This window comes from Typopeltis vanoorti, chromosome 10 (genome assembly GCF_054136105.1).
Source record: "Typopeltis vanoorti isolate ZY-2024b chromosome 10, IOZ_Tvanoo_1.0, whole genome shotgun sequence".
In the NCBI taxonomy this organism is placed as follows: Eukaryota; Metazoa; Arthropoda; class Arachnida; order Uropygi; family Thelyphonidae; genus Typopeltis; species Typopeltis vanoorti.
Genome location: NC_143558.1, coordinates 134,795,931 through 134,809,315, shown reverse-complemented (window position 1 = coordinate 134,809,315; position 13,385 = coordinate 134,795,931). Strand labels below are relative to the sequence as shown.

Below are 13,385 nucleotides of genomic sequence, written 5' to 3'. Positions count from 1 at the left end.
TGTACATTTGTGCTACCAGTCTAAGCCTTACAAAATATCAAGAATGATCCCTGTTATCATTCCATATGCATTTAGTTGCTTATCATTAACAAAATAAAAATATAGGTAACAATGAATATGGTAAGATATTTATTCACTTCACTTGACAAGCCTGCCAGGGTCTTCCTTCTTCACGCAAAACTATTATCGCAAAAGTTATGAACATATTGGCATTTAATTTTAAACCCCCAGGGACTGAGAATCATCATCAAATTCCTGACATGTACCCTCAAGGGGTGTACAGGATATGATAGTACTATATGAAAAATTTACGTCGTTACTAACTTCCTATCTACAATTTTCCTCCAAATCAGTCTGTTACTTGTCAAGACTCCAACATTATCAGATCCTATATTTCTATCGTCTAAGGCACCTTGTACCGTATCAATCCACCTATATCTTGGTCTTCCTCTGGGTCATCACACTTCTGGGAAGAACACTAGATAAGATTAAAGAAGAAGGTGGAGGCATTTCAATAAATGGCATGAGAATAAACTACCTCTGCTTTGCAGATGACATCGTCCTGATTGAAGAAGATGCAGCAAGGTTGGATCAGACATTGCAAACACTGTACACAGAAGGAAAAAGATATGGACTAAATGTCAACCTTGAAAAAACTAAAACAATGATATTCGGACAACAGGAGTTACTGAACCGAGTTATGATAGACAGATTTCAACTAGAAAATGTGGAACACTTCACATATCTTGGATGCCACATGACGCATTACTTGGACCCCGAAAAAGAGAGAAAAATTAGAATAGCGAGAGCAACAACTATTTTAAAAGCCGTGGACAAAATATGGAAGAGCCGAGCTATAAAGATGCAAATTAAACTGCGCATTGTAGAAACCTCTATCTTCAGCAGCATGCTCTATAGATGTGAGGCCTGGGTACTCCTGAGAGAATCTGAAAGGAGGATATTGGTATTTGAGAGGAAGTGCTGTAGAAAGATCTTGAGAATAAGCTGGATACAGAAAGTGAGGAAATCTACAGACGAATACAACCAAAAGAAAACCTGATCCAGAAAATAATCAAAGGAAACTACGTCTATTTGGCCATATGTGTAGAATGAATGATGAGAGAAAATTAAAAATGTTGCTGTTTGGAATGATTGAAGGAAAGAACAAAAGAGGAAGACCAAACAGAGAATGGGGCGATGACATCGTCAAATGGTGCAGAAACACTATACACAAATTGAGTCATCTTGCACAAAATAGAATGCAATGGAAGTATCATATCAAGATGGCAGCAGACACCTATGGGCACTGGACTCATGGTTGTTGATGATGATTTGTGATGTTTGAAAATTAATGAGAATTGTATTTATAAAATATCATTTATTGAGACATTTGGATTCCCTTTGCTTCTCTCACAGAATGCTCAATTACCACTTTTTCTTCTTTGTCATCTCACATGAAAAAAAAAAAAAAAAAAAAGTGACGTTCTCTCTTTTAAATTTATGTGTTCAACTGGCAATACCTAGAAATTTGAGCACATTGTATCATAATTTTTGTATTTTGGTTTAAGCAAATAAGAATACAATTTGTTCAGCTAAATCCCAAGTTGTCAACCCACCCTTGCTCATTCAGTAATCCAGTAGATACCTACTAATGGGATGCACCATGAGAAAGCAAGGATTGGACACTAGGTCAGAAACCCTGATCAGCTCCCGCAGATACCTTTAAAAGGCTATGTAGTCTCCTTGCTTTGACACTTAAGTGAACTGAGATTATTTGCAAAATAAGTGTGAGTGGGTGTGGAAGCTATGTTATATGCAAAATTAGCTAAACAAAAGTCATATCAGGACTTTGAAATAATATAAAAAAGATAAATATCATGATTATTATAAAAGGAATCAGTATGGCCATCTTTATCAAATTCACAATTTTATACATATATATTCACAATAAAATTGTAAATTCTGCCACTGCTACCAACGTAGAAATCACAAGTGGAGATCCAAATCTTGTGGTTTTGGACCTTCACCAGCATGATTTCTGTGTACCCCCCCCCGGAAATATACTCTGTGTATAACTTTCCAAACAAGCAGATACTGAAATACTAGACACAAACCAAGCATTCTAATAGCAGGAGACATGAACACCAAGTATACAGCCTAAAACGACAGAAATACAAACCGAAATGGTAGAAATCTCAATGACTTTGCTGCCATCAGGAATACAGGGATTCTAAGGCATTCAGAACTCATGTGCTACTGTGCTACAACATGACAATACTTCCTGAGTATTGTCATGTTGTAGCAATACTCTAAAGTATCCCACATGAATACCAAATGAGTACAATAGATAACTTCAGCTCTGACCACAACTCATTTGTATTCCAACCGGGTTCAGACAAAAAATGTCCTTAATAATTGTAATAAAATGTCCTCCCAACTGTTAACTAAACAAAATTAATGACTGCCCTGTAGAATTGGTCCATGTCCAGTCATCAACCAAAAGAAAAAAAATTGACATCTCAATTTTGAACTACTTTGGAAAAGAAAGTAGATAGCAACTGTCACTGCTAACATACTACTTGTAAATTATAACTGACTCTGGATGAGATTTTAAACCTCATCTGTGAAGAAAACAGAGCCAGCACCAATGCCACAGAATGCTGGCCCCAGAATACTAGCAAGCAAGTACTTGCCAGGATGCTTCATATTTTTCAGTGAAAATTAAGTCGGATGAAAATTTAGATAGTTTCTCAGCGTACAGTGACAGCACAGTGGCTGATTTTATGTACCACTATATACATGTGTGTTGAGATATATAGATTATGGCAAAATATTTTGCATATTATTATACTAAAGTTAAATGAATTGTGTAAAATCTTTTTTAATTAATAGTATTTTTAATATTGTATTCTAAACTGTTGCTGAAATTTTATAAACTAAGATAAAAAAATATTTATTTACTAATGAAATTCTCTTGTTGCCCACACTTTGAGAAACATTAGCCAAAAGAAGATCTAGACTTCATCAGTAAAGTACACACACACCTGAGTACAATGTACCCAGGTGTCTACTAAAACGTGCCAACTACAAAAACCCCATGCAATTGACATGCCTTCCTGAGGTACACAAAATAACAACATTTAGCTTTTGTAATACAAGTTACGTAACTTATGATTTAAAAAAAGGGGGTGGGGAGAAAGAAAAGTATGAAGAGTTAATCGATTACTTCAAAATTTTGAAACAGGTATGCATTCAGAGTGGATAAGATTCTGATGATGATGTAAATTTTCACAAATTTCAAGAAATATAATTAGTAGAACCTTCTGAGGAATCATAGGCACAAATAAGTCTCATTGTCCAGTTCCCTATTCTGATATTTGCCCACATCACTCTACTTGATATTGCCTACCATTCAAGAAGATTAGCCTCGTATTTAGTTGAATAGTATAGCTACTCCCTCTTTTCCTTGATTGTCATTGCCTAAATATAACATTTTATATTTATTGCTCAGAAAGATTTCACCAGTTTTTGTCTTTTTTTGTTTCAGTCACTCCTATTATATCGATCTGGTACTTATCCTATTCCTCAGCTAGCTCCCTTTCTTTGCCATTCAGGCCTCTTATGTTGATAATACCAATCTTGAACTCTGGTGATGTTGAGTTAGGGTGTTTCAGGATTTGTTCTAGTAGCTGACTTTTTGCTGTTCGCCCTGGTTCCCTTGCAAAAACAATGGCAGTCTTATTTAATTGTGCGATGCCCCAGCTGGCATGAAATTCTGTCATATTGTACCATCATTTTATGTTGTGGTTTAAACCAATAAGAATACAATTTGGTCAGCTAAATCCCAATCCTAATTGCCAGCCCATCCTCGTTCATTCAGTATCCAGGTAGATACCTAACAGGGTGCACTACAAGAAAGTGATGATTGGACATTAAGTCACAACCCCTGGACAGTTCTTCACATTCCTTAAAAGCTATGTGGAGGTCTCCTCCCAGTTATACAGCTTTGACCCTTAAGCACCATCAGTTAATCTGAACTGATATCTATAATTACTCAATTCTCTGTTAAGTTCATTGAAATTCATGCAGAAACTATTCATAATAAGAAGAAAATTTTGATTTCTTTTGGTTCATAATTCAACTCCAAACCAAAAGAAATCAAATTTTCTTTGTTCATGCCTTCTTGGGAACATGCTCACATCTTAGGTGTTTCCAAGTAGTGCAATCCGCAACTCTTCAAATCAAATGTGAAAACGATCCTTCTTGTCTGTCCACGGTACTAATATACTATAGGTTGACCAACCTCTCATGTACAGGGTCATCATTAAGGTTTTTTAATGTTACCCACAGTGCTACCTTCAAAAGAAGATAGAGAATAGAAAGAATATTAATCTTGCCTCCTGATAACAAATGAATTACAGATCTTAAGATTCCTGTTGCCATGGGTGCAAGTTTTGTGGTAGAACTTTGGATAGACAAATTAACAAAACTATTCATATTATCAGGTTGCTTATCCCTTTTAGATATGAGTGACACGCATGATTTGTTAAGTTAAATGTAACATTTAGTAAAATGTTATGTGGATCAATCATCAGAAAAGTTTTGAAAGTAAACAAGAGCTTATTGAAAATACAGATCTGTAGCATCAGACTTCATGGTATTGCACTACTTAAAAGACAGGAATTCTGTCTTGGAGTTTATTGCTTGTTATTAATAATTAAGGATTTCAATTGTGTGGCAATTGTTTGAACTTTTTTTCTCATCAGAGACTAAGCATACTTAAAGTACCATAACAGTAATACTCTCAGCCATGGTGAAAATTTGTGAAGGTTTTAAAAGCAAATATTTTTTTCTACTTGCTCAAAAATGATGCATATGTGTTATAATTTCTATGTCATTTTAATTGTCAAGTTGATGCTTTTTAGGCTCATTTTTAAAATAATTACATTTTAGATATGACTGTTCATTAAAAAGTAATGCATAAGCTTCAAGATAACTATGTACTTTGTCAGATTTCTAGTTTGAAACAATCACCAGGATAGTAAAATTGTTGACCATAATAAAAGCTAAACATATTACTTCCTGGGCAGAGTTTGTGTCTTTTAAGTAGTGCTATACCATGGCATCTCTTTCTAAAACTTCAAAAGCAAATGTTTGCTTAATATGAAATAATAATGCATGTTTTATTACCTTTTCTTTCAAGAAGCCAATTTTAAAAGTATAAAATCACTGCTTTTAGGAATTTGTTCTGTAAAAATATGAACCTTTCTTTGACCAGCAGCTTATATAAATAATTTGCTTTGTGTAGAATTCCCATGGTGTAATTGAAGAACGATTAGACGATGCAATCAACATACTAAGGAACCATGCAGAAAGACCAGAAATCCAAACATTGTCTCGTACACCAGAAGGTATTTCTTCTTCCGTAAATGTTTCTGAATGCTTTTCTTCCCAGTCCCGTCCACCACCACCACCACTAACAGTACTATCACAGGAACAACATTCGGTATGTTCTCTGAATTCTTATAATGTATCAATATCAAGTTTTATGAGAGGCTAATGATAATTTTATGATAGGTAGTTATAATATCTTTGAATGCATGCATAAAATATAAGTTCATGTATGTGGGACAAGTTTTAAGACAAATATTTTCAGTAACATGTAAGGAAATTATTGCCGATGTTCATAAAAAGGCTCATTTCATTATAGTTCTTGTAATATATTTCATTAATATAATATTACATTATACTATATAATTCATTATTATTATATTATATCATTATTAAAACAGTTGAATCTGGAACTATATACATGGAATTTCATACATGTACTCCAAGCAAAAAGAAAAATCATCATTTGAGATAATTTTGCAAATAATGAAATTATAATGGGGTGGAGGGGATAAAAATTCATCATCAAGCGGTCTTTGACTTAGGATTGGTTTAACAATGAAAATTAGTAAGCTGCAGCATGCCCATTTGATCAAATAGGCGTTAGTCTTAATACTCCTTATAATATGCAATACAGTGGGGAATTGTTCAGAGCTGAATTTTTGATTCTCTCTTTCAGTTGATTATCATCACATGTTATTTAATGGAAAAACAGATGTGCATAAATCATAATTGACCAAATTTAGCCAATTAGATGAATAAGAAAATATTTCGCCTTGACACTAAGGCATCTTCAGGGGAATGAGATATATTGAGCATGTACATGCATGCAGACTAGTAGAAAAGCAAACAGAACCAACTGTAAAAGGCAGGCTCATACAGTCCTAACTGGACCCCTCTATGGGTTCAGTGATTGACACTTGCTGATGATCTCATAACATATCCTTTAAAGAAACCTCAGAATTCATCCGGACTCTATTCCTCAGACATATCAGCCTTATCACTTTACCATGCCCTCCAGCTAGTTTGCCTGACAGAGAAAAACTTACAAGCAGATTGAAGGTACAGCAAATGGCTCCCCTCCCCTATCATCACCCCTTTCTAATCTTTACATGGAACATTTTGAAAACACGGTGCTAAATTCTGTCCCTCTCAAATTTATAATATGGCTATGCTATATTGATAATGTGTTCTCCATTTGGCCACATGTGGGGCTCTATTAGATATGTTTTAGTACACCCCAGCAGTCAACACTTGAGGATCCATTTCATCATTGCAATTGAAAACAATAACTGTCTACCTTACCTTGATGCTCTAATTACCAGGCTACCAAATGGATCCTTATCCTTTTCAGTCTAAAGAAAAACCACCCCATCAAGGTACATTCACCATCTTTCACACCACCACTCCTTCCAACAGTATGGTGTTATCAAACCCTTAATACAAAATAGACATCAGCTTCTCCATTGAAATCAATGAGGGACACATTTTTAACCAGTAGGTTTCTGCTTAACAAAATCAACAGAGCTCTCTGCCCCCCATCCCAATCTAGAATGCAGAAATCCACTGCTATCCCTTACACCTACAGCACCTCATAAAAAATTGCATGCATTCTGAAAAAGTATAATTTAGAGATATTCTTCAGGCCTTACCAAAAATTAACTACCCTTATCTGCTCACCCGAAAATTCTTTTTACCATCTAGACCAGGGCTTGTCCAACCTTAGGTAATGCCTTATCCAGAATAATAAATACAGTACATATATTAAATTGCTTGGAGAGTCCTACCGGTAGTTAGGTTTAGCAAGCACTTCGAAAATTTCATAAGAAAGAAAAGTCATTGTGCTTATAGAAGTTTTTATTGAAACAGTAGACAAGAAGCAATAATTGTTTATTTCATTTTAGCAAGAGCCTTGCGGTAGTTCAGCTTTGTTTATTAAAGTACTTATATCAATTTCAATGCTAGTAGTTGCCAATCACAGTAAATTTGCAAGAGAATTATCTGTCAATGAACATCTGTACTTTGATTTAATGAATTTCAGAGTTGAAAAAGTGCTTTCGCAAAGATATGTGCTCCCAAGCATTGAGCACATCTTGAGTCCATAGTTCCTCAATTTCGGGTACCTCTCTATTGGTAGTAATTTAAAAAAAATCTTCTCCTTTTTCACTTCTGTTAGTATAAAAAAAAAAGTGTAAGAATGCTTCTTTGACACATCTAATATTCGAAAAACATGTGGATATATAGTGATGTGAAAACACCAAATAAAATTTCCAAGTTGAGATTATCGATATAAAATATCTAATATGCATTCAATTCAAATTATTTTATTTTTTCACTCATGAAAATCGAAACCCACAGGCGGGCCATGTTTTAGACAGCCCTGATCTAGACCATACTGAGGTCTGCAGTATCCCTTGCTCCTGCAAGTTTAAATACTTCAGACAAACAGAAAGAAATGCCAGTGTCATCAAGCAATGTCCACTGGATCCAGTGGAAGAAAACCTCCCTCCTATGCAAAAATTAGAGAGACCATTTCTTGAATCTGCCACAGCACTGTAAACTCCAAACTTGAACAAATTTGGCTGCATCACATTGCCAGAAATGTGAGCGATCATCATTTTGAGACCATCAAGTGTCCCTCACCCCCATCCATGGAAAGTGCCAGTTAGGATTTTAGATGGCCACTTTTTTACAGTCATTCTGTGTTTGCCTTCCTACTAGTGTGCCTGCATACATGTGCTCAATATATCTCTTTGTGCCCATGAAAATATCTTGGTGCCCAAGGCAAAATATTGGATTATTAAATCTAATTAGCCAAATAAAAATATAGTTAGTGAGATATTAGCTTTAGACATCTGTTTTTCTATTAAACAACACAGTTGTTCTGTGTCAGTTATTTTTGAAAAAATTGTCATGATCTGTGGTAGAGAGAGAGAGATCTATATTGAATAAGCAGTACTTTTTAAAAATCTGAGTGTGTTATAAATTATTAGTTTTGATACAATGACCTGTTTTTTTTTGGTTTATATACTGTAAACATATAATTTTGACTAATTGTACCACTATAGATAATCAGATTGAAATCAGAATTGAAACAACTTAACAGAATTTCAAATATTTCATTAAACTACAACCAGCCACTATGAATATCAGTTTGGATAATTTGGCCAATAAAAATCAAAACCAATATCAAACTAAACTACATAGGTGTGTGTGTTAAGGAAATTTAATGATTAGAGATTAAGAGATATCATAATGGAGAAAAAAAAATTATTTGAATGCTCGACTAGTTTCATCTTCTTAGAAGAATTATCAGAGTACATAACATGAAAAGTGAAATACAAAAAATATACATACAAGAAAAAGAACAGATATAAATTAACTTGCAAACATATTGCTGGCATTTGAGGGTTTTCTGGATGCCATAATATTGTTGGGCATGTTCACACAGCATGATCTCTTGAATGGCAAAGCTGATAGCTGAGCGTGACAATCAGATAAGCTATAGCTAAGGTTAGTATTTAGATGGACTGGACTGGATTGAGGACAATTTCTGTTAATTCCACAGAAATTGTCTTCTCTCCAGCTCATTGTAGCATCTAAAAATGTTTTCTGATTTGTTCCAGATCACTGGATGAGTGACAGAATCTTCATCATTAGGGTGAGCAGAATTAATTAGTTGGTGTGCTGACTCTATTTCTGCTATACATGATATCACTCACATGTTCTTCCATATGCAACTCATTGGATGTCTCTGTCTGACCAGAACAAGGCACATTGCAGTTACACCAATGATGATAAACTCCTGGATACTTTAGGCTGTCATATTTTGAGTTAGGTATACTAAGGAACAGAGTTTGGATAGAGGAGTAAAAGAAGTCCAGATTTTAAATTTCTTGAGAATTTTAGAGATAACTTTGGTGAAATGGAGCTTGATATACAATAGGAGATATAAAGCCTTTATATCAGTACTGTCTTCAGTATGGCAAGTAGATGGATTAAATAGTAACTTTTGAACAGTCTGTAAGGATAACTTTTTCTGAAAGATTGTAAGAAGAAACTGGTGTTCTTTGGTGATCTCTTTTTCTTCACTGAAGAGGGAATGAACACATGTGCATAATGTGGAAATGTTACAAAGCTTTTGGAGCAGACAGATAATGATGTGATTGCACATGAAGGTATCTGTGTGGGTTCTGTGTAAATAGAGATCTTCAGTTTTTTCTGAAGATCTCTATTTACACAAACATGAGTTAGTTTGACATCCAGAAACAGGAGAGAACCATTAACTTCCAATTCTGAGTTAACTTATATTCTTGGGTGTTGATTATTGAGATGACTCACGAACCCCTTGAAAGAATCTGATCCATGGCTCCAAATTAAGAAAACATTATCAATAAACCTTTTCAATAATCTTAGCTTCAATGGGAAGGAATTGATTGCTTTTCCAAATATAAATTTGGTAATATAGGAGATAATAGATTATCCACAAAGTCTTCTAAGAAAACGAAACTAGTTGTGCATTCAAATAATAGTTTTTGATATCTCTGAGCTTCTAGTCATTAAGTTTCTTTAATTATGTCATATAGCCAAGTAAATCTGTTGCATCTGATATATATTCTAAATTCCAAATTGTATTCAGTTCCATCCAAAGAGGAGGTGATGTGACAGGTCTCTATCATATCATCCCTCTTTCTCCTGTTTGCTAGCATCTGCAGCTCAGAAATTCTCAATCTCTCCTTATAATCTACATTCCACTGTCCTAATAACATCTTTAACTCTTTTATTTATGCCCTCTTCTCCATATCTGCATCACCTCAGAAGACCAAATCTGCACAATTACCCAGATGAGGTCATCTCAAAACCTTGTAAAGAGGCACAACGATTTCCTTATCCATGCATGTCAGTGTTCATTATTGCATTGCCATTATCCTCTTAGTTGTATTCTCAGTCTTTGTTATATGGCCACTAAACTTCCACTTTCTATCAACGTGGATAGGCTTATGTGTTCGTCAGACATATTGTAATCGATTAAACAAAATAAAATAAACTTTTATTTTATTTTATTTCTTAAAACTTTCTAAGACTATCATTTGGACTACTATTTCAAAATTTTTTTTTTTAACCTATGGGCCATATTAGGACTTTAGTCTTGTGTTGCACGCTGCAATTACTTATACTAGCACCACTGTTACACCAGATTGTGGTTGTCTTGCTTTTGTAACAAACTTTGTGTTGTGTGCTCTGAAGAAGCTGGATATAATACCAGCGAAATATTAGCTTCTAAGTTAATAAATGGTTATTTTCTTATCCATCTGTGTTCTTATCATACCGTGAAATCGATTACAACTTTCTACCAAGTAAAATTCCAAGATCCCTAGCTTGATCAGTTTCTTCTAGTATAATTCCACCAATATAATACACAATTGGATATCTCATTACACCAAAGTGCATAACTTTGCTAATGTTGAAATTACGACAATTTTCATATGCCCAAAGTTGCAACTTATTCAAAATCATCTTGCAAGTACTGCATTCTAGATTACCTTACCTATCTTTGAAGCATCAGCAAATAGTTGTCTACAGCCAAATCATTTCCAATGTCATTCATGTAAATATTGAATAACAGTGGACCAATGACCGATCCCTGAGGTATACCACGGATCATCTTAAATTATTCGAACTCGCACCGCCTTTTTCGCTTTTTTTTACTCGCTGTTCTTGGAAATCGGACTATACTTTTACAAATATCACAACAGCAGAGCATTCAATCACGATCAATTCATGTACAGTAATGAAATCCTTCACACAGCCATTGCAGATGTTATCGCAAATGTTCCAGTACGTCAATAATCGAATATCGCATTCACATGACTACAAAGCTTTAACTTAGAAAACCAATAGAAAGATGGAAGAGTGTTGATTTGTATCTGCATAGAAGAAGACTTGGCTCATCTTGTACTTGTTAGACTGAGCTTCTTGGATCTGCAACAATATGTTCACCAGCAGATGTGCTGATAGTTTCAGATTGCGATACATATGATTTCTCTGAATTGATATACAACACTTTTTTTGGAAGAAGTGAAATCTGATGTAAGCGAGCAATTTTGCACCCACCTTTTATGGCACCTTTATGCAGTGCAACTTGCACACTTGCTTGCGGTAGACCTGCCTGGGAACGTCAGTAGCCTTGTGTAAACTGTTGTTTAGACAAGACTATTGAGTCTAAACAAGAGTCAGAGAAAACTGATGCTAAGAGGTCCGCCTTATCTTTAGAGGCTACAACTATTGTTCCACCAGGATGGGAAAGAGGGTGGAATCATAATGGTAGTGCAAAAGTTTTGCCCAACATTTTGCCTTTATATTACTGATCATTTTGACTAAAATGGGCAATAAAAGCACTCATTCCTGTAAGAATAATTTGTTATTAGATCAGTGCAAGTGCTTGGATCATGAAAAAGTAGAAGCTCAATTCAAATGACATTCAGGCTTTATATGTCTATTTTATATGATATGGTTATTGAATGTCATTTGATTTGACAACATTATATTGCCATAGTATATGAGGCTAAGATTGGCTGTGAGAAGGATGATCTGTTTAAAAAAAAAAGTAAATAAATAAAAAAACATAGACAAGAGCATGGTCATAATTGTTGCCAGTCATAGAGGCAGCATCAATGGTGTTTGGAAGAGAGCTAGTTAAGAAAATGCCCTGGGTGAATTTAGAACATGATTTATATAAAATAAGACCCAATGTATATAAGATTTTGAAACATTTAAGTACAGATACTAAAGAAAATGTAAAATTAAACACCGAATTGAAATTAGAAGAATTTTTATGCAGAAGTGTGGACAGGTAAATATTTTTAAAAAGATAACTGACTAACATTTAATGAAAAGGAAAAGGAAATAACTAAAGAAGAATTAGAAATCAGCCTGAAAGAAACAAGAAATGAAAAATCACGTGGAGAGGATGGGTTAGGTTCAGAATTGTATAAGTATGCAGGAATAAGGTTCAAAGAAAGACTCCTATTATGTTATTTTTAAATAAAATCTATTCAACAAGTAACCCACCAATAGAATGGAAAAAAGCAGTTGTGATCCCTATCTTTAAAAAAGGTAGTAGAGCTTACCCTAAAAATTATACAAGTATAAGTATTCTAAATTCCTGTTACAAAATATATAGCACAATTTTAAAGAACAAACTAATAAAATATTCTGAAAACTTTATTTTAGAAGTACAGAATGGATTTAGAAGAGGACGATCATGTATGGGCCAGGCCTTTTGCCTAAAATTAATAATAGAGAAAAGAAGAGAATACAATTTAGAAACACATGTTACATTTATTGACTTTGAAAAAGCATTTGACAAAGTTAAAAGAAGCATTTTATTTAACATATTAAAAGAAAGACAAATACCAAATAATATTCTAAAAGCTATATATGAAAATAATCAAATACAGATAAGATTAAATTGGATTCTCTTCTTTTCTTATCTGCATAAGATAAGAAATTACCTAAAATATAAATGAAAATATCCCTGTTGGACTCCTTGGTTGGACAATACTTTCAGCAACTCTTTTTAATATTTATCTAAATGAAATAATAATAAAATGGAATAAAAATTTCCATCAAGGTATTAAACTTTCTCCTACTGTGAACTTAAACACTCTCCTTTTTTGCTGTTGACCAAATAATAATTACAAATTCTGAAGATAACTTACAGAAAGATACTTCAAATTTAAATGAGATAGCCAAAGATTATGGAATGATAATATCAACAGAAAAATAAACAGAATTTAGAATACTTATACAAGTATAAGTATTCTAAATTCCTGTTACAAAATATATAGCACAATTTTAAAGAACAAACTAATAAAAGATTCTGAAAACTTTATTTTAGAAGTACAGAATGGATTTAGAAGAGGACGATCATGTATGGGCCAGGCCTTTTGCCTAAAATTAATAATAGAGAAAAGAAGAGAATACAATTTAGA

At 33.9% G+C, this 13,385-nt stretch overlaps 1 protein-coding gene across 1 annotated transcript in view; it reads left to right on the top strand.

The window, feature by feature from the left end:
• The window catches only part of LOC150102819 (transcription factor 12-like), a 269,580-nt gene that overhangs the window by 135,317 nt on the left and 120,878 nt on the right, over nucleotides 1–13,385 (top strand). Inside the window, exon 8 of the mRNA XM_090399401.1 lies at nucleotides 5,309–5,506. Within this exon, the coding sequence (XP_090255527.1) occupies nucleotides 5,309–5,506 (198 nt within the window). The remainder of the gene's footprint in view (nucleotides 1–5,308; nucleotides 5,507–13,385) is intronic.